The following is a 20519-nucleotide window of genomic DNA, read 5'->3' on the forward strand; positions in this document are numbered from 1 at the left end:
AGAAACCAACTCTTTTCACCATTAAAGTGACAAAACCTACACAGAGAGATAATACTACTGTCAGAGAAATAGCTTACTGCCTCCCCGGGTGCCTGTGTGACAAATTTAGTACATTTTCCCCAGAAGTACAGTCCTGCTTATTTCACCCATTGTGGCTGCTCGAAGAAAGCCAGCCAACGTGACTTGCCCTGGAATCCTATCCTTGCTGCCAGTCACGGCAGAATAGATTTGTTTCTTCAGACTGCCTGGTCCCCTCCTCTGCCTCCAGCAAAAAAGCACTTAACACTTATAGACGTGTGAACTCCTCAGAAGCCTCCCCAAAGAGAAAAGAACAAACTGTTCTTCTTCCCCCCAAATAAAAGCTTTAATTGTGTTGCACTGTACTTCCTTCTAAAATGAAACCTGTTTTTTTTTAAATTTATCATTTAAAAATAAAGTATTACACGTCTCCATGGACTCAGGTTAAGGTGTACAAGGGTTTGTTGGAGATTAGGGGACGTTAATGACACATACACCCTCCTGAAACTAAACCAAGAAGTAGAAGAACAGGAAAATGGGCTTTGTTTCACTGAAGTTGTTGATACTACTCATGCTCCATAAGCTGGCTTGCTGCTCACAAAGTTCAAAATTACTGAAAGTACTCTTTTTTTTGTTTGTCCTTAACCAAGCCTTTTTCTGTAAAAAGACAGAAAAATAACCCTAGAGAGACTAGTGGAAAATAGCAACTGTTTCTCTGTCCTTCACAGCAAAGTGGCATACTTATTTTCTAGTACTCCATAGTCTGGTAAACACTACAACAGGTGCCAGGAAGGGAAAGGAAGGTGAGTTATACTGAATGCTGATTTCGTTCACATGCTCATTGAAATTAGGAGCTGGGGGGGAGGTGGTGCAAATTTCTCTTAAGGGGAAAGTTTGTCAGTAATAAAACCCCAGCTAAGATCACCAATTATTGTTTAGGTATCAGAATGCAGCGAGCAGCATACATGCAGGAATGAGTGGCAAATGAGGGGGAAGGGAACACTGTCTCTTTTGGTGGCATTTGCAGCTTTAAGGTCACTGTGAAACAAGGTCCTATGAGTCTTGATCACATAAAAATTTAAGATATAAAAAAAGAGCACAAAAATTATGTCATTAATTCAAAGTCTGAACCTAGAGTTCAGAGCGCTAAGACAACTACAATACTATCATAAAGCCACTCTTCCTTCTTCATACCTCACGCACATATGGATGAGGAAACTCTGGTTGGCTAACTAGCAAAACCAGAATAAAATTCTCAATTACCTGTAACAGAGGCAGGGTGATTTACCATCTTATTCCAGAGGATCTTGTTTTTATGGAAATTTTAACTCAGGCAAAGATCAAGTTAAAGCTATCACATAGCTTCTCACAAAGCTTAACAAATGCACACAAAACAACCAAAAAAATGCAGAAGGAAAAAGACGTTTATCATAAGTGTGAACCTTTGGATATAGCTGGAACTATTCTAGAAACTCCAGAGAGGAAGGAAGGAGATACAAGAAAGAGAATAACAATATTTATTTATGGCATCACTCACAGATTTCACACTGCTGGGAAGCTCTTCAAAAATGGCAGCATACACATATCACAGAAATGGAAGCGCACAGTCTCATCACCCTCTCCTGCAGAGCAGGATGAGTCACTTAGCACAGCCAGAAACACAACTCAGTTTTAAAACTTCTGATATAACTTCTATGCCATACACCGCAAAAGAACAACAACAAATCAGTCATGTTACTTGATAAACCGAACAAAAAAAGAAGTGGCAAAAGCATGTTTGGATCTCTAGGTCACAGTACCTAATAAAAAGCATAACAGCATCTTTCTTTCTTCAACATCTTTTAAAGTTTCTCCAAAACATAACTCTTCCCTTTTCCCTGAACTATAGATCTCACTGAATTTTCTGCTGCCTCCAACTCTGCTGAGCCCAGACATGGAAACAGAACAAGGGAAAACAATAACCCCTCTATGATAACTGCATCCCATCTACATTTTTATCCTCTCCCCTAAGTTAGACATGATTGTCCCTCCTCTCCCCAAGACCACAATCCTGTCCAGCCTTGGGAGGTATGGGTCACAGGAAACTACCAGTGATCTAACCATGATAAGCTTATGCCAATTTAAGTCTGTGCTGCAACCGAACAGGGCGATCCTGGTTTCCACACATCCCTGCCCCTCTCCTCTAGCTGCTGTCAGTACCAGTGCCACCGGAGTACTCATCTTCATCAGACCACCAGTTCAGCTGACCTCACGAGTACCCATTCCAGCAGAAAGGGGAGTCTTGGGCAGGCTCCCCCCATTCACCTATATGGATTTAGATTAACATGTCAGCTCAGGAAGCTACATTTCCAGAGCACAGTCTCAAATTAAACATAAGGCAGTATAAAGACTGCTACCAGAGGGGTCTGTCCCACTTCCCTTACTCTTCCCTCCTGCTTTTGGGACAACCAATCACAAGTCCATAGGGTGAATATGGTAAAGCAAGTAACCTACCACGGAAGAATGACTTCCCACAAGATAAGCTCACTGATCCAGTTCATCCTTTTGACAGAGCATGGCTAGATACGAGTTAGGGAAGAAGGAAGGGAACAGAACCAACCTGTTCTGCTGACAGTCCATGGTTACACTAAATTAGATGTAACACAAAAAAAAAAAATCACAGTCAGCAACCGGTAGAATCAAGATTTGAACTATTGTTCCAGGCACCTCTGCTACAGCATGTCAAAGGTCTAAAACCTGTATTCGTCAAAGTCAGTCTACAAAAAGGTAGACGTCCACACCATTAACACAGAGTCATATTCTTTATTCATTACTTGTCTTACTAAAAGAAAGAAGAAAAACAACATAGAAACAGATTAAAAAAAAGAAAAAGCACTGATACCTGAGCACCCACTAGCTGCAGCAAGGCTGAGTTCACAGGAAGGAGTTCAATGTCCGTATTGATAGTGGTCTGGTCAAAAGGGCATGCCTTACGGTGGAGCTTGTTGAGGCACATCTTGCAGACAGTGTGGCCACAACCCAAGCTGATGGGCTTCCGGATTGTTTCGTCGAAAGTCTGTGTGCAAATCGGGCAGGAGAGAAAATCCGTCCATTGTGGAGCTTGTACAGGCATTGCTTCAGGAGTTAATTGACAAGACAAAAATCTAAAGCACAGATTCCACTGGAATCAAAATTTTTGAAAAAAAAAAAAAAAAAAAAGTCCGTTTGTTTTTAAATATCTTCTGTAAGTACAGACAGTCAGCACATAGTGTGAAACATAACCTAAAAGAAAACAGAAACAGGAAGTTAGCATTCTCTACTGGAACAGGCCCGTGAAATCCTTTGTCCTAGGTAAATACCACTTGTAGAAGTATAGCTGAACTAGGAGTGCAGTTCTGACATTAAATAGGGGACTAAGTCATGACTTGCTTTAATTCCAGCTGGTCTCTGGCACTGAAAAAGCCACTTAAAACCATTTCTGCTGTTACGCAGCTTAAAAAAACCCCAAACAACCAAGATAGATGACTATCTCATTAAAGTTGTAAGACTAATTAGCTTTCAGGTTTTATGTTCTTTTTTTCTTTACAAATGAGCCAATTAACATAACTAGATTTGAATAAGAAAAAGAATTTTTGAAGGGCTGTTGTACTTATTCCATTAAAACAATTTTTTTACAGTACTTATTGTGAGCTTTAAGTAATTTTGCTTAGACAAGGCTTCAGCCAAAACAAGCAAGCTTTCTTCCGAGTTCAGTGGTCTCTGGACTGGCACACAATGACTCTGCCTAAACATCTAAGCTGCAACAGCCTCAAGAAGAAATGGATGAATGGCTCAGGGTACAGTCAGACACTGTCTGCATGCAATACAGCTCATGCACAATGCTAGGTAATACTATGTACTGCTACTACAGCACCTTCACACAAACTGATCTGTACAGAGCTGCACGGTACCACGTGGACTTATCCAGTCACATCTCAGTTACCCTGAGAATCTCCATGCATTACTGGGTATAATTCAGCATTGATAACTTGCCCTCAGTCTGCCTACCAAGCAGCTCCATCCCTCAAAAGCAGGAAGAAAATTTCTAGAAGTCACTTTGGACTGGAAGAGTGACAACTGTTTCTCAAGGATCCTTTTCTAACCCTGATTTATATCATTAATTGCCTACCTAGAGATTATACTGACAGAGAAAGTAAAGTTTTTAATGCATTGAGAGATTACACTGAAATATTACAACAGAGAAGAACCTGGGAGGTCTTTATCACTTGGCACTTCTGAATCAAAATGCTAAGAGGATCAAATGTTACTAATTATAAGGGAACGGAAGATAAGACATCTCTATGGGACAAAAGAATTAAATAAAAGCAGAACTCTGCATGTGAGGAGAAATATAAGAGTAGACAGATGAAGTGATATGAAAAGAATTATCAAAAGGAAAGTTGGTAATAAAAATATTTCTGATGTCTGGCTTACTTTCTATCACCAATGAAGTTGGCAAAAAACAGTGCAGCTCACATAGATTTACTACCAAACGATTTTTCTAAATCAAGCAGCAAAACAACAACAAAAAACCCCACCCCAACCACCCAAATGTGTTTAGTTTCACTTTCCCACACATCATTGGCTTAGCTTTCATAACCAAGGAGTGTGCACTTGCTTGCTAGTATCTGTTCAGATATAAAGTTCTTAGATCAGCAAAACGGCAACCTTTTATCAAATCTTAGCTTAAAAAACCCTCAAAATTAAAATCTCAATTCTAAGTAAAGGCAAAGAGAGAAACTTCAAGTTAGGACTTGTGCCATTCAGAATCAAAGCATTTTAAAACAGCAACAAAAATCTAATACTAAAACAGACACTCTGAAAAGCCTCAAGTTAGGACTTGTGCCATTCAGAATCAAAGCATTTTAAAACAGCAACAAAAATCTAATGCTAAAACAGACACTCTGAAAAGCCTCACGTTTTTGTTCCAGAATTTAGTGCAATGTTGTTCACAGTTAACATTTTTTTGCCAAGGCAAACAATGAAGAGTTACTAGTTAAGCTTTTAGCCACGTTTAATCAACAAACCATTAAAACTTAGTTCTAAAGCTAATAAAAATTTACTTCTATCTTCAAAAGACAACGTACAATGCCACACAGCCACTGTTTACCAGCTGACAAGGAATCAATAAGAAATCAATACTACCAGACAGGCTGGTACTGAGGAAGAGGCACTGCATGTGATTAACCTTAACACCACCACTGCACAACTAGAAGGTCTGCCAAGGTTGTTCAGGGTGTTGTCCCCCCCTCCAAATTACCTCTTTAATAGCAAATCAATTTTTTTCATCTTGTCAGCAGACAGCCAAATCATTCCCATTACTACTCTATCATCATAACCCCAATGAAAACATTTATACTTGTAAGTTACTTGACTGAGCTAACTGTCTAAAACACCCAGAAATTTATTCCCAAGCCTTCCTCCCCCTCTCTGCCCCCTTTATATATTTTTAAGTAAATCTTGGTATCGATTATTCCAGCTAGACTCATTCTTTGTAAAACAACTCTGTAATAGAAATTACCTTGAAACTCCACAAAAATCCTTCTGCAAATAGTAGTACACAGCTTGATAAATCTAGTGTAGGTATTGCTGTGCTATGAAATACCATCTGAGGTTCAAAATTTAAGAGCTGAATCATATTGCTTCCTTTCTACCACACTGGTATTAAAATATCTACCAACAATTTCCCAAACTAATCTGCAATTCAGAAACAATTTGAACAGTCTATTTGAAACACTGATTATTAAGCAAGCATTAAGGAAAAGAGCAGTTTCGTACTGAGGAAATCTAAACCCAGAAGCTAACACAAAGCTATACCATCAACACTAGAAAGTGGATGTGGACATGGAGACTCCACCATCCCAGGCTCTGAACTGGAAAAAAAGGAGTTGAACACAACTTTAACACTAGTTAACTAATTTAAAAAAAAAAAAAAAACCACCACAAAAAAACAAAACAACAAAAACCAAACCAACAACAAACAAACAGCAACCAAAAAATACCAGAGACATGTTGTTCCTACCTGTACCTCTGGCCACTCCAGACAACTGGCATAATGAAATATGTCATATTTATTTACAATCTCAACAGTTGAAAGAAGTCTGGGAAGGGAGGGAGTAATTAGTGGCATCCCTGATCCCTTATCAAGGCAGGTCTCCAGAGAACAACAGAAGCAAAGCTTACACACAAGCACAACTCTCAGAAGGGTCCTAATGAGCCCAAGCCTGGCACCAAACTGCCAGAATACAAGGGCACATCACGTGTGAATGGAAAACCCACAGCCCTGACTGTGGATATGCAATCACTAGAAAGGCACGTTTCACCAGTGGGTGACAGTTCCCCCTCACCCGTGATGGGCTTCTCTCCTACCCCTCATTTCAACAGACACTGCAGTTCCTGTGGACACATACTGGTGCCTAAATGCCAGAGGAAGGCCACAGATAACACTGACAATAGAAGATACGGCTGGGAGAAACCTCAGGAAATCATCTGTTTCACCACGGTCTAACTGCTGGAACAGATGGCTAACTGGCTTCATCCAGCCAACCTTTTCCCCACAGGAGAAAAGAATAGCTGTTTGAGCAACAACCCTGCTCTGCTAATAAATCTGCCAAGCAGATCAGCACAGGACTGTGGAATTCCTCCAGTCCCACATAAGATAGGAATGGCATCACAGGGAATGACAGTTCATGAGCTGTATGCATAGAGGCTGGCACCAAACCAAGTACTGCTGCTGCCGCCACAGCTCTCCATGTACATAGTCCAGTTTTCCTGCTAGATCTTCAATCTTCAGACAAGGAAGCAGAATCAAGTGCTGAGATACAACATAAATCTCTCCCAGGCACAAAGCATACAGATGGGGAAAGATGTGTGCCTTTTTGCAAGGTTTGTGGCTTGCTGTGACCTTGGAAATAACTGGAAACAAAATATTCTCTAATTTCAAAGAGCTACTTTAAACAGGAGAGGTTACAAACGGCAATAAAATTATGGAAACAAGAGTTTCATTATCACAGACAGCTACTGGGACCATCATTACTAGAGAAAGATAACATTTCCTTGTAGAGATAAGGTAGGAAAAGCATATTCACACTTTCATGGTACAACTTTTTTTTTTTAAAATGTTTCTATCCAGCATTATGCCAGAGGTGAGCAAAATGCAAAGAATGCATTTATAAAAGACATACCCATTTAAATAAAATCCCTCTCCCCATAATATTATGACATTTTAACCCACTCTCTCAATTTGCCAAGTATTTCATACCTGTTAGCTTCCAACACTTTAACTATATACACATACACACACACACACTTCTTTCTGCATGATTGAGGAAAATGAAGATATGCCAAAACCCAAGAAAACAAAAAACTAAAAAAAAGACACATCCACAGTACATAAACTAGAAGACAAGAAGCTGTAATTAAGAATGAAGATGCCCCAAGACATAGACCTTGAATACTACATTGGGATCAGAGACAGATTTATTCCATTTTTTTCTGAGTTTGAAGATACAAAAAACCTGTATGCAAGTCTCCTCCTCCTGCTTAGCCCTGCATAAGCTGTTTCTATCCACAGCTAGAACCACCTGAAAAAACTTCTCTCTTTTGGGCCCTTCCCCCACCCTCAAAAAATCCTTGAAATTCCATCCTTCAGCCCAGACTGAAAGTGTCACACTGTAATCAGATCAGTGACCTGTCTCCTCTGGGACCCTGCCAGTGCTTCAGAGAAAGACAGGATCATTCTGTAAACCACCAGGACAACTGCTCAACGCTTTATTACATTCCTTACTCTGCCATACTACAATGCAGAGGGGTAATGCAGTCTCCTGTCCAAGCTGTGTTATGTCTGTGATGGCCAGAGCCTTCCACACATAGCTAGAAAGCTTTGCAGATTCAATCCTCGAGAATAAAATGTTTTTAAAATGCAGAACACTTTGTACCAATATCCACTGGCATCAAGTTTCGCACATGATGACATACAGGACGACTCTTCTGTTTTCAGTTAAAATTTAACTCCCTTTACAGAATCACAGAATTGTATAGGTTGGAAAAGACCTTTAAGATCATCAAGTCCAACCGTAAACCTAACGCTACCAAATTAAATTCATTTCAATTTAATTAATTTAAATTAATCACACTCGCCAAGTCCTTCGGTACAGGTACCAAGTATATACCGACTTCCTTCAAACAAGTTATTTGGACCTAACATGTACTAGCACGGATGTATCACATGCCACTTCGTCATGCACAAGTTAGCGCTGATCTTTCCCAGCAGCAGTCCACAGTAAGTCATGTTACAGTTTAAGGCAGATGACTCAGCACACCTACAGGGCACCCTCTGCTCAGTTTCTGCCATTTCAGTATATACAACTCCTAAGAGCATTACCTGCTCCCATGTTTTTACATATCTCTCTGGCATTTCACTAAGCTTTTCTTACCCAAGCAATACCATCATCATCATCTTGACATTCGAAGATCAAAATTCTGAATAATAGTAATTTTTATTGTCTGCTTTTTAGTCCTGAAGCCACTTCATTTTTGCCGAGTCTTACTCAGAAATAAAACGAGCACAATTTCCTGTAACAGTTAACAGTGAACATAAGTAAGCCTATTTAGTGCACAACTTAACACTAAAGCAGGTCCTCACTGCCAAAACAAACTCAGGCTTGCCAACTGATCTGCTCACGCAAATACAGCTCTTGGCTATCTATAATTTAGTCTAATAAAGAAAATACCATTTTATTAATTCTTTTAAAGACTCTCACTCCTTGGTAGTAACAAAAATTGCTGAGAAAAAGTAACCTAGCCAAAGACACAATTCTCTCTCCTGTGGGACTGGTTCTGTGATACACTAACTACTTCAAAATCTCTCTGACACATGAGATTAAAAATAAACCAACAACCTAAATGAAATGAACAGATAATACCAGAACAATTCCTAACTAATCAGGATTACCAGATACCCACAGTGCAACCCTACCCAACAACTGGACCTCTCCATGCTTGCCTAGAGCCAGACACGACTAATTATCACCAGTGCTTCACAGAACCTATTTAAGTAAATTTTCCATTCCAGTGCGCTCTATGTAATAAACAGCATTTCTGAGAACACTAAAGTGTCTTTCCTCTCTTTCCTGAGGAGAAGTGCAGGACCTAATACTTTAAAAAGTCCTGAATTTCATTTTAGGGAAAAACTGACCTAATAACTCATGGGTAACCCTGACCAGCCAGAAGTAATGGGTTGTTTACAGAGACTCAACACTTTGTTCTCAAAAGGCATGCTGAAGCCACACACACACAAACACCCCATACTGCCAGCTTCACAGTTCACAGAAAATCATGCTAGCTGTGTTTTCCATATCCAGTTCTACAGAAAAACCTCTGAAAAAAAATGAAAAAGAGAGAGAAAGCCCATGCCTGATCAGAGTAGGTAGAAGAAAAAGCTTCTTACCTCCACCTGGGGAGCTCCATGAACACTAATACAATAAGCCCAGAGTAGTATTTCCGATAGATTGAAACTTTTTTGCTCTCTGAAACTTCGCTGTACACCGTCAACTGACGGCAAGTGCTTCAGTTCCTCATTCCTCCTCTGCACTGCACGCATGCCTGCTCGCGTGCGCACTCCCCAACACTGAACACTCACCCAGAAGAGCGCTCTGTAACAAAAGAAATTCCCACCCAGCAGCAAATCCTGGAAGTTTGTGTGTAACACATGTTCCCACCCTTCTTTCAAAGTTACATAAACACCAACAGACTTCAGTGGCCATATAATAAGTCTCTTTAAAAGAAAAAAAAAAAAGAGAAAGAAAAAAAGATAAAATCATGAACACCATCAAAATTCTGTCCCAAACTCACTGAAGCTCAGTAAAATACCATTCAAGATCTGCTTTCTTTTATCCTCAGTAATTTTTATTTTGACTGTGTAAACAAAGGAAGAAGTTCATCTACTTTCATGCAAAAGTCTTATTCAGTAGTCTGTAAAGTACCTTAGGAAAATGGGACCACCTAAGGACAAGACGTTATCCCTCGTTTGAAACGTCCTGGCTTGTAACAACACGAGGGAAACAAAAAAAAAACCCCAACATCACAACTCTACCACAGTACCTCCCCAACAGAGAATCTAAAAGCAATTTACAATGATTTAAGCTTCACAACATCCTGTGAGGCAAGAGCTAATGTTTTACTACAGAACAGAAAACTACTGAATAAAAGTTATTTACCCAGTGTTTCACAGGAAAAAACAAACCTGAATGAAAGCTAATACGTCATTTTCTTGACCTCTTCTGCTCACTAAACATTCAATCACTAGCCTTGCACCATTACGGCCATGAACATTAAAAGACTATATGTGTGTAGAGGAAGGTTAAAACCCTCAAGACATAAAATCTGCACATGGCTTGAACAGTAAATTTTCAGCGAAGATATACGTGATTACGTTTGTAATGTCTGGTTGATATTATACATCCCCTACAGCTTATTTAAAAGAAAGGGGAAGTGACCAACTCTTAATACTAAATGGTTTCATGATCTATTCTACCAATCATAAAGAATCCCAAGTCCATAGATGATTAAGTCTAGGGAGTTAATAGCAGACAAGCATGCCTAGAACAGGTTCCTTTCATTTCAAATTAAGAGTTCTTGCATTTGTCAATGAAAATGACTATAACAGTAACACAATGATTAAAACGGATTAAAAAATCAAGGCAGAACCAAATAGATTAACAGAAGAGAAAGGCAGAAGGCACTGAAATATCCACAACAGTTTTCAGAAGAGAGACTTTGGTTTAACTGGTCAAATACTCAAGAGCTATGAATCCTGCTCCTGAGGAGGCAAGCAAATAATTTGCTTTTCCCAGAAGCAGATACATGTTTGAACAGTTGCTTTCTGAACACCCAAATAACCAAAAGAATTGCAACAACTACAAATTTGAAAACTAGAGCTAACGATTAAGCAATTAATGTGCCCCCAAAGAATTATATTCTGACATTACTGAGGTCTGAGGCCTTTTTCAAGTGATTGGCGAAGTTAAGAGAGGACAATTCCTTATCCATACTAGAAGACCAGAAAAAACAGGTTTAAGTTTGTGTGTCCAGGAGGACCAATCTCTCCTATCACAGTTTTTCAGGGTTTATACAGAAGCCTATATTGCAAAAAAGTTTTGTTTGGTTGGTTTAAAAAACAAACAAACAAAACACAACTTCCAGATTTGCTAGTGCTTGCCATAAGATCACCCATGAAAGAAGCCATAGTAAAGATAAACAGGACAAGCATGTAAAAGTCTGCAGATTCAAGGGTACAGACACACATTACCACTTGGTGTCAGCTAGAGAAGTCACTACTCTTCCTTACTCATTCCTTTCTAAGATATTCCAGCTGAACTGTTTGCATAGTTCTTCCCCGGTTTAAGCCAGCAGTTTTAAATGTAGATCTTTATTAATAAACACAGGTAGGCAGAAATGTGGGTGGACAGCAATTACACAACCAATACCTCATTTTAACTGAAACAGGGCAACAAATCAGCCACACAAACAGCTCATCTAAAATAAAAATCTAAGTAGTAAACTTCAAGAAGAGAAAGCAATGGGAACCGGATAGCATTCTGGAGACTGCAAACACTTCAGCTGCACAGGCACAGGTGAAAGAACAGGCATCTGAGTCCTAACCTACTGAAGCAAAATTTTTTTTTTCTATACACCTTTTAGTGATCTGAAGTATCAAAAGTATCATAGCAGTAATAAGACTGGTATCTGCTAATGAGAAACCATATTAAAGATCAAAATTACTAAGGCCAGTATCATTCTTTTTCATGCAGGAATAATCTACTGTTACCTGACTACTACTATAGGTGTTCGGTAGATGAAAAGTAAATTTAGGAAAGGAAGGGGGAAGATCTTGTTGCCACTGCAATGCCTTTATCATTTCTTAGACTGAGATAAGTAGACATGAATCATTTAGTTAAGACCCAGCATAATTCAATGAAAGTGAAAGCATACCCCCCCCCCGCCTAACAAAAAATTAGAAAGTGTTGCTTGCCACCCACTCTCCAGTAAGAGCTTCTCTCCCAACCTGATTCAGCAGCTGTAATTCTGCTTCGATGTCAGTGACACTACAGCTACAGTAATGCTATCATTGCGATGTGAAACGAGACAGAGAAGGGGAGAATTAAAGCCTGGCTGGAGACACTGGTCAAAAACTGTCCAAAAAAGCTAATCAGCCTCCAACCTACAATACAACCTTTAATAATTCCACCTCCCCACCCAGCAAACTTCTGTAAAAGAAACACTCTCTCTGAAAAGACAAAAAAACCATTCCATAAATTGCCAAAGCTGGATGTTTTTGGGTGCTTTGTGTGCACACATGCTTTTTTGTAGTATACTGTGAAAATATTACTGAAAACATTTCTTTCATAGACTTACAAGACTAGAATCGAGTAATAGTCTGAAGTTCCTTGCCACCTCCTTCCCCTTATGTTCAAAAGTTAGCATTACACTGTTCACTCTCCCAAAAATGTTTTTATTTGTTTTCAAACTACCTAGTACATTTAAAAAAAAAACCCCAAACCTCATGTGTCCAAAATTCCAGGTGCAATAGTAAGGAAATGCTAAAATACACTGTAAGAACAGTATTAAGTGAATACACCTGCTACTGTCAAGCACAGGAAAGAGGCGGCTTCTATTTCAATAAGTCACTGAAAGTAAAATGTAAATGTAAAATCCCATTTTACATAGAACTTCACAGGTATTCAGAAAACAAATATTTTAAGTGTCCATTCGAAAACTTCATCTCAGAAATTCCTCTTTAGTGGTGTGTGTCCCCCTTTAATTTCTTTGATTTGGAGGTGGTTTTTCTTGTCACTTGATGCTGCCCCCATTTTAAAAATAGATGTCAAACAGCATCATGTTAATAACTGTTTACATAACAGTAGTCTCTAATAAAGCTTCAGTTATTCTATTTACCTTCAAAGCAATTTTATTTTGGAAGACAGCACTTAAACATCAAAAAGCTCTTTTAATAAAAGCACAAAGTCATCCAAGAGCCATGAAAACAGCTAATGAATTTTTAAACAAAACTACAGATGTAGTTGCTGGTCTGCTTGTTTTTTAATTCATGAGTTCATTTTAAACATACTGTAATCACAAGAAGGGATGTCTTATTATATGTTGCATACAAAATCTCTAGACTACTGTGATGTTATTTCAAAAGGCAGTGGAGCACCTAGTTTGCTGGCACATACATTTCATCACAGCAGGAGTTCACAATGACAAAGAAGTTTTTTCACCCCGAGCCTTATTATAATTCTATACCCTGTTACACCCTCCTCTCAAAGATTTTGAGACAGAATTATTAAACTACATCAGCTTCAAAAATTCAGCTCCTCTACTTCAGGCACCTGTTCAGTCAACCATGTGATATCATTTCTATATCAGTAAGAAACTCTATGGCACCATCAACTTCAGAGAAAAGATGCACATTTGAAAACAGCTGTTGAAACACTATTCTGCTTACCACAACACTGCAGTCATAACAACCACTTCCAATAAGTGGAGGCAGGCAGACTGAGGAGCTGCTAATAGAAGATAATCTAGGTTTTCCCCATTTCTCTCCCAGATCACAGCTTAAGTCTAGCTGCACTCATCCTGTCTAGAACTAAAAAGAGAATTCTTAAAAGACTAGTGAAAAGACCCAAGCTGTAAACAAAGACCAATCATAGCCACTACCTACAAGCATGACACTCCAGATGAGATTTAATGCTGCAGCAACAGAATCTCATCTCTACTAAGACAGCAGATAATAACCTGCATTGCTTATCACAAGCTAACATGGGTTAACCATCTTATCCTTGTGAGGACTAAACATCCAGACTTATGTTTTCATTCTACCACCAATGAAGACAGATAATGAAACTCTACTAAGACAGCAGATAATAACCTGCATTGCTTATCACAAGCTAACATGGGTTAACCATCTTATCCTTGTGAGGACTAAACATCCAGACTTATGTTTTCATTCTACCACCAATGAAGACAGATAATGAAACTTTACCTATTTGGCCTTTTCAGTGCAGTTTCATGCATGGCTTACAGTGGGGCAAGTCAGACCTGCTTCTCAGAAAGTACTCTCGAGCCAGCTCTAGATCTGACATGTGTCATCTGCACAAGGGACCTAAGCCTGTCAAAACCAAATCCCTTTCCTTCCCACATTAGCTTCTAACAGGCTCCAAAAGCTGTTCCAGATCTGTTAAATGGTCAAGCAGTCCTAGAAACATAAGGGAAAGAGTGGGGGAAGCACAGAAGAGGGAAACTTCAAGACAGCCTCTTTTAGCATCAACACATATTTGTCAAGTTTTTAGGTGTAGTTTCGTGAGCAGCTTATTTTGGCACAACCAGGGCAACACAGATTTTTAAGTATGTCTTCATTAATGGAAGCCATCTGTAAAGCATTGGCTAAATTTTAACTAGATTTAAATGCTATTAAGCAATCCTAACAATGAGGATGACTAGGCTAACAGTTTGGCATGATGAGAGTAGGTGAAATGGAATAAGGAACTGAAGCGACAACAACCTGTGGAATTGTTCCTTTATACTAAATCCACCTAAAAATTTTCTGTGTTTCAAAAATAATGCTTCACATCTAGATTTAACCAATGTTTCTTGACAGTGAAAGTCACACAAATATAGTCAAAACCATCTTTTCGGCTCATCATGGTTATAGCACTGAGCAAAGTGCTAGCTAAAGAAGATAAAAGAATGCTGTAGCAGTCCATAACTCCCAAGTTTTCCTACTGCTCCTAGAACCAGAGTTGCAAACAAAGAAGCAATCATGTAAATGCTACAATAGCTGATACAAAAATAGCTTACAGGGACCAAACTAAGACAGATATCCTCCTTTGGCTAGCCCTGTAGTAGCTTCATTGGTAATAATAGCAGGAATATTAAGATGAAAAATGTAAGTTTCACAGATGACTATTCTGCTTGTTTCCATGACACAGACTGCAATTTTGTTTTAATAACGTAACCTAGTCTACACTAAAGCTCTGGAGTCATCCAAGGTTAAGACGCAGCTTGTTGCAGAAATGGCACCGAGCCTGGAGAGTTTCAGCTCTGTTGTAACAGTTGCATAAAAAAAAATTAACTAGTCAACATACTATTCAAAATTTTCTCTACACCTCTTGAGCATAGTTTTGTTGTAAAAATCCAAACACTATTCAGGACAGACAAACCTGCTCATCACTTTTAAGTAGTGTTAAATTACCACTGACACAGGGCTTAAAGTCTTTAAATATCAGTAGGAGAGGTCACACAACTGTTGCTGAAAAGCAGGTTAATTCAGGTACTTCTGACTCAGAACGTAATTGAGCCTCATTTGCTTTAAATGCTACTGGCACTCGGTGATTCAATTTGTAGCACTCCTAAAAAGAGCAGTTCCAGAGGCCTGAAATAGCCTGGGGCAAGGTACTCCTTTTGAATGAGACTTTTCATGTAACCTTCAATTATAAGGAAAAAAAACCCCCAAAACCAAAAAACAACACCCCAAAAAACCCACACTTAAATATTTTGCTGCTTTGGTGTTAGTCTCACTTACCTTCGAGATTTATAAAAATAGCATCTTTCTTCACAGCTTTACAAGATCATTAAAAACAGTACTTGTGGTTTTAGTGAGTGGAAACAAAAGGCTCAAGTCTCACGGTTTCCATTAAACACCTACTCTTAACCAATAACAAACATCTCGGAGCTTAACCACAAAAATGAAAGCTTTTTTTTTTCCCCTGCTTTTTAAATTTTTTTTTAAATATAGCAAACAATGCAAGACAGTCATGTATAAGAGAAAAAACCCAAACCTCCAACATCCCATTGATCCTCCAATCAGTAATGGATAAAAGCTATATTTATTTTTTGCAGGAGCTTGAATTCAAATGGGAGAAAAAGAGTACCTTACTTCCTCTTAAGAGGTTTTGAATTACTTAAAAGTGCTTGTATTGGCAATTAAATTATTTAAAGTTACAAAACTTGAAAGTCATCCGAGCAAGAGGGCAAAATATAATAATTCTGAGAAGTTACCTATTAAAAATCCACTGCTGACTTGATGAATTGCTGCTCTGGCCTTGTAAAAGCAGTTCAACTCCAGACACGTAATTTTGTCTTTTCAAAGAAAGTTCTCTTATTTACTGCTTGCTTTGCATGAAACTTGTTCTAAGTGGAGCAGTCCATGAAAAACAATGTTCTCATTCTCAGTTTATAATGCTAAGTCTTAAAAGATGTATTTATCTCTGAAAACATATTACAACTATATTATAGCAGTATCAGCAACAAGAATGATGTAAAATAAAAAGTACACAGGACACCATCTCACAGACTCTATTGCCAGAGTTCTATTAGTAAGAAATACATAGTTCTCCACAGCATGCTGAACTAGTCTACCTTTTTAACGGAAGTCTATTCTTGCTTTTAATGAACCTTATTCACAAAAGATTAGATGTCACTCATGGAAAACTAAGGACTGGAAGATACTCAGATAGAAAACAACAGTAGCTGCCCAGTCAAGCATCTTTGTACTTCAACTGGGTGTTTTAACTTCCATTAGCAATCCCCTCCTTGTAGTGGTCACAGCCCACCAAGAGCTTTTAATAGGCACACCATCACAGGCTGCTATGAGACTAAGTGTTTGAGCCTTCACCCGCCCTGACTGCAACATTACCTATTCCAGTACCTTGAGAGTAAATCTGATAAATGTTTTACAGTTACTGTACACAGGGACTACACAGAAAGCTACTTCTATTTTTTAAGTTTCCTTCTTTTAGAGTCTTAAAATAGAATGGATGCACTTAGCTGCCAATCACACCTCTATTGCTGCAGATCAAGCCAGGGTAAGTGACAAGTAAGCCTTGCACAGGCAGTATTTGTATGACTCAATCATTTAAATTCCCTCTGTCTTGAATTGTTTAAGCCCCTGATTAAACAGCAGGTATCTAAATACATGATAAGACATAGGAAGGGAAAACTAGGCATTGAAACCATCTTACCACCCATGCAGTCAACACCCCTTTCCACATTCCTGTATTTAGCCACTCACTGTTTTGGGAACAAAAGCAACGACAGTAAGATAAAGCTGAATGAGAAACAATTCAAAAAAGAAAATTCTCAAAATCTGTAAGCCAAAGCCACCTGTAATAGCACTACTGAAGCCCTCATAATTGCACTGGGAGTTATTTTCTTCAATATACAAAACCTAACAGGAACAAAGTATTTAAATGTATTTATTAGCATACTGCAGTCACTGGATTTTCACAGGCTTACTGTCAATTTTCATTCTGTAATGACAGCTTACATACCAGCTTGTCACATCAACATGACTGATTCTATTCCCACTTCTCAAAAGCTACACTAATTCGTTAATATAATTTCAGAACTTATCAGATGCGCTTGAAGGAAAGGATTGCCGTCACTCACTTCCCCTTCCTGAAGGCTGCCAATTACTGTCACATGACCTGGCAAATGAACCCCGTCTAAGCTTTCTTTTTCCCCTGTCTTGGGGAAGGGGGTGGGGGGAAGGGCAACTAACATTTTATTTATCAGGTGAATTCATATATTACTCACAGGAAGACACAGTGGAATGGGGTTTTTTCCCCTTCAGATTTTACATAAAAGAAAATAAGCCTGTGATCGTTTTAATACCTAGTGAGTAATACTGACACCACACCCCATTCTCATCTTGCAGTGCCTAACGCGATAGCCACACCATTACACCCTCAAATACCGATGTATAATTTACCTTACTGATACCAAGTATTTCTGTAGACGCCTTTCTTCCTGGTATGTCCTGAAAACATCTACATCAAGCCCAAGCTTCAGCTTGACAGAGCTCAAGTTGTTCTATTCTAAACTGGTCTAGCGAAGCTGAAAACCCACATAAAAATGGCTGCGATCATATAATTCCTCCTCAGAAAAACACCCAGAGACATCCCCACCCAGTCCTATTTTTTTTGGTGTGCTATTTTGTTAGAAACATTTGACTGAGAAGTTCCACTGAGAAAGGAGTGACCAGAAAAGCTAACTACAGATCTCTCTGCTTGCTGAAGCCATGTAAAATCTCAGACTTATAAAACCAGGGGGGAAATATTTCATTTCTATGAACTACAGTGCAGAGACTTCGACACTTAATGTAGAATAATGCAACTGATTAATTTCTGATACACCTGGTACAGGAATAAACGCCAAAAAAAAAGCCTGAAAGCAACTTGCCAGTTTTTATGTCATCTTATTAGTCCTATTTTTATTCCTTCCTTTTTGCAAATGCTACAGAAATGAGACAGAACATTACACATTAAGGAGAGATGAAAATTTTGTCAAGCATTCCCCCCGCCCCGAATGTATTCTGCAAAAATTACAGTGCTCAGTGAGAAGATGTCTTCTTAACTCTGGTAATAATTAGAGAAAAGGGATCAATTTAGTACAAGTATAACCTGTGGAATTTATTTTGCTTTGCAGCCACGAAGCTGTCAGGTCTCCACTACCAGATCTCTCTTACTTTAACCAGAAGTGTGCCCTTCTCTACCAGCAGCCCTCAAAACAGGAGGCTGAAAGAGAAATGCTACCCTCAAAATCCAAGCAGGCCATCAAAGGTGACATCGCAATACAGGTCCTTAGCCTGGAAAGTACCAACTGGGCTATGCCTTTTTGCTTTCTGGTAAAGTGTTTAGGAGAGCTTTGTCCACAGCCTTTCACTTTATTATTTTAATAATAAAAGTAAGAAATATCCTGCACTCTGACAGACCTTTTATTTCTATGTCCCAAGTCACCACTGAAATGCTAAGCAGCATCACTGAAGGGAAAACTGAAAAGCTACATTTCCCAATGCATTCTGACACAAGTCAGAACAAGGTTATTCCTGATATCTCCGGTCACCTACTGTTATTGATAGGCAGCCTCTTACTTCTATGAAAAAGCAGAGAGATGGATGATTTAGAGGGTTTCCAAACACACCGTCAACCCTTACTTTGAGCATATTTTCTGTGCACTAAATCACATTTATCAATGCAAAACAAATTATTTGTCTCCCTGAAGATCCTTAACACAAATACATCCTTAAACTTGAAAAATGCAATAGATGATTCAGAAGAGAAAAAGCAGAGGGAATCATGAAGTAAGCCATCTTCAAGTCAGGAAAAGGCTCTGTATAAAGTACAACACGGTAGATAAACAGCATAAAAAGGTATGACAGAAGCAATGTTTTCAGCCAGCTATCACGTGATTTAGTACAGGACACAAATACATGAGACTAACAATGCGCACAAGCATTAGCAAGTCCAGAAGACACCCCTGATGGCTCACACCTTTTCTGTAGAATCCAGTAACAGCTGGCAACAAAACAGTCACATTTAAAATAGTCTGGACTATTCCAAGCAACCAAAGTTTAACTAATTCTCACTTTCCTGAACAACATTTGCTTTCCACTTGTTGCATGAATCACCTACAAAGAAGTTATAGTGTCCAGGCTTCCATCCTTAAAGACTGGTTAAACACAGAAGACTAGAATTAAAATTCACCATTTTAACTAAAGCTTTTTGCAGCACTACTAAGACCTCTCTTTTAATTAATTCTACAGGAGGCCTTTTCACACAATTAAACAAGAGAATGACTCACAAACAGGAAGGACAGCCTGAGTCGTAGCCTCTGGTTTAACTTACCCAGTCCATTCCATCAAGCCAGTTTAGCCTAACTTATTTTTATCTTTCTCCTTTCAAATTTACAGCAAGAGCCAAAGTAGTCACGAGGGAGTGCGCCATGAACAATACTCCCTAACTTCTCACCAGTTCCAGAGGAAGCAGTGACATTTTGCTAGTCCCCAGTAAAGTCCAAGAACAAAGAGTCCCACGGTTGCTCCATTATCCAAACAGCCCATCCTGCAAGTCTGAATTGTCAAAGCAACAAAATTAATAGGCAATATGCTGTCTCTGTTACCTGCATTAGCTAGCCAAATTGAATACTGGTTCAGGACAAAGTTAAACTAAAAAAAAAAATTTCACTTCGAAGGAAAGAAGCTAATTAATACCAGAGAATGAAAGACCATTAAAGAGAACAGGAGAGGTGAATACACCCATGGATCCAGGAAAAAGAAATAGCCTACAAGAAAACAGAGCATTTTAGCAAGCACAGAAATAAAGACTCCTTACAGAGAAGTCATTTCAAGTCTGGAAGATACATGGGAGAGTGGTATTTTCTTTGTAATTGCTTTAGTAATTTGTGAGGCTTTGCCCTGTTCTCATCCATTTTTGAAACAAAATCCACATTCTCTTTACAAAGAGAGTAAGACTAAGAATTACTGTCCTCCTGGAGCTGCTAAATAAGAGCTAGTCATCTTCCAGCTTCCAAAAATTTTTTAATGTTAACGTCTACCCACACAATAAGTAACAATGCAGGTGACCAACGACAATTTCAGTATTATAATAAACAGCTATTTATCAAGATCTTTTGAATTTGACTAACTG

General features: G+C 38.8%; 1 protein-coding gene across 12 annotated transcripts in view; it reads right to left on the reverse strand.

The window, feature by feature from the left end:
• Positions 1-20519, reverse strand: part of RC3H1 (ring finger and CCCH-type domains 1) — a 63316-nt gene that overhangs the window by 36010 nt on the left and 6787 nt on the right. For 10 of the 12 annotated variants that reach the window (XM_075507863.1, XM_075507870.1, XM_075507869.1 and 7 more), the window contains exon 2: positions 2900-3279. In XM_075507863.1, the coding sequence (XP_075363978.1) occupies positions 2900-3130 (231 nt within the window). In that variant the 5' untranslated portion in view covers positions 3131-3279. Of the gene's footprint in view, positions 1-2899; positions 3280-9484; positions 9598-20519 lie in introns of those variants that run through there. The other 2 variants (XM_075507861.1, XM_075507872.1) reach the window with 2 other exon arrangements.

This window comes from Mycteria americana, chromosome 7, assembly GCF_035582795.1.
Source record: "Mycteria americana isolate JAX WOST 10 ecotype Jacksonville Zoo and Gardens chromosome 7, USCA_MyAme_1.0, whole genome shotgun sequence".
Classification (NCBI taxonomy): Eukaryota; Metazoa; Chordata; class Aves; order Ciconiiformes; family Ciconiidae; genus Mycteria; species Mycteria americana.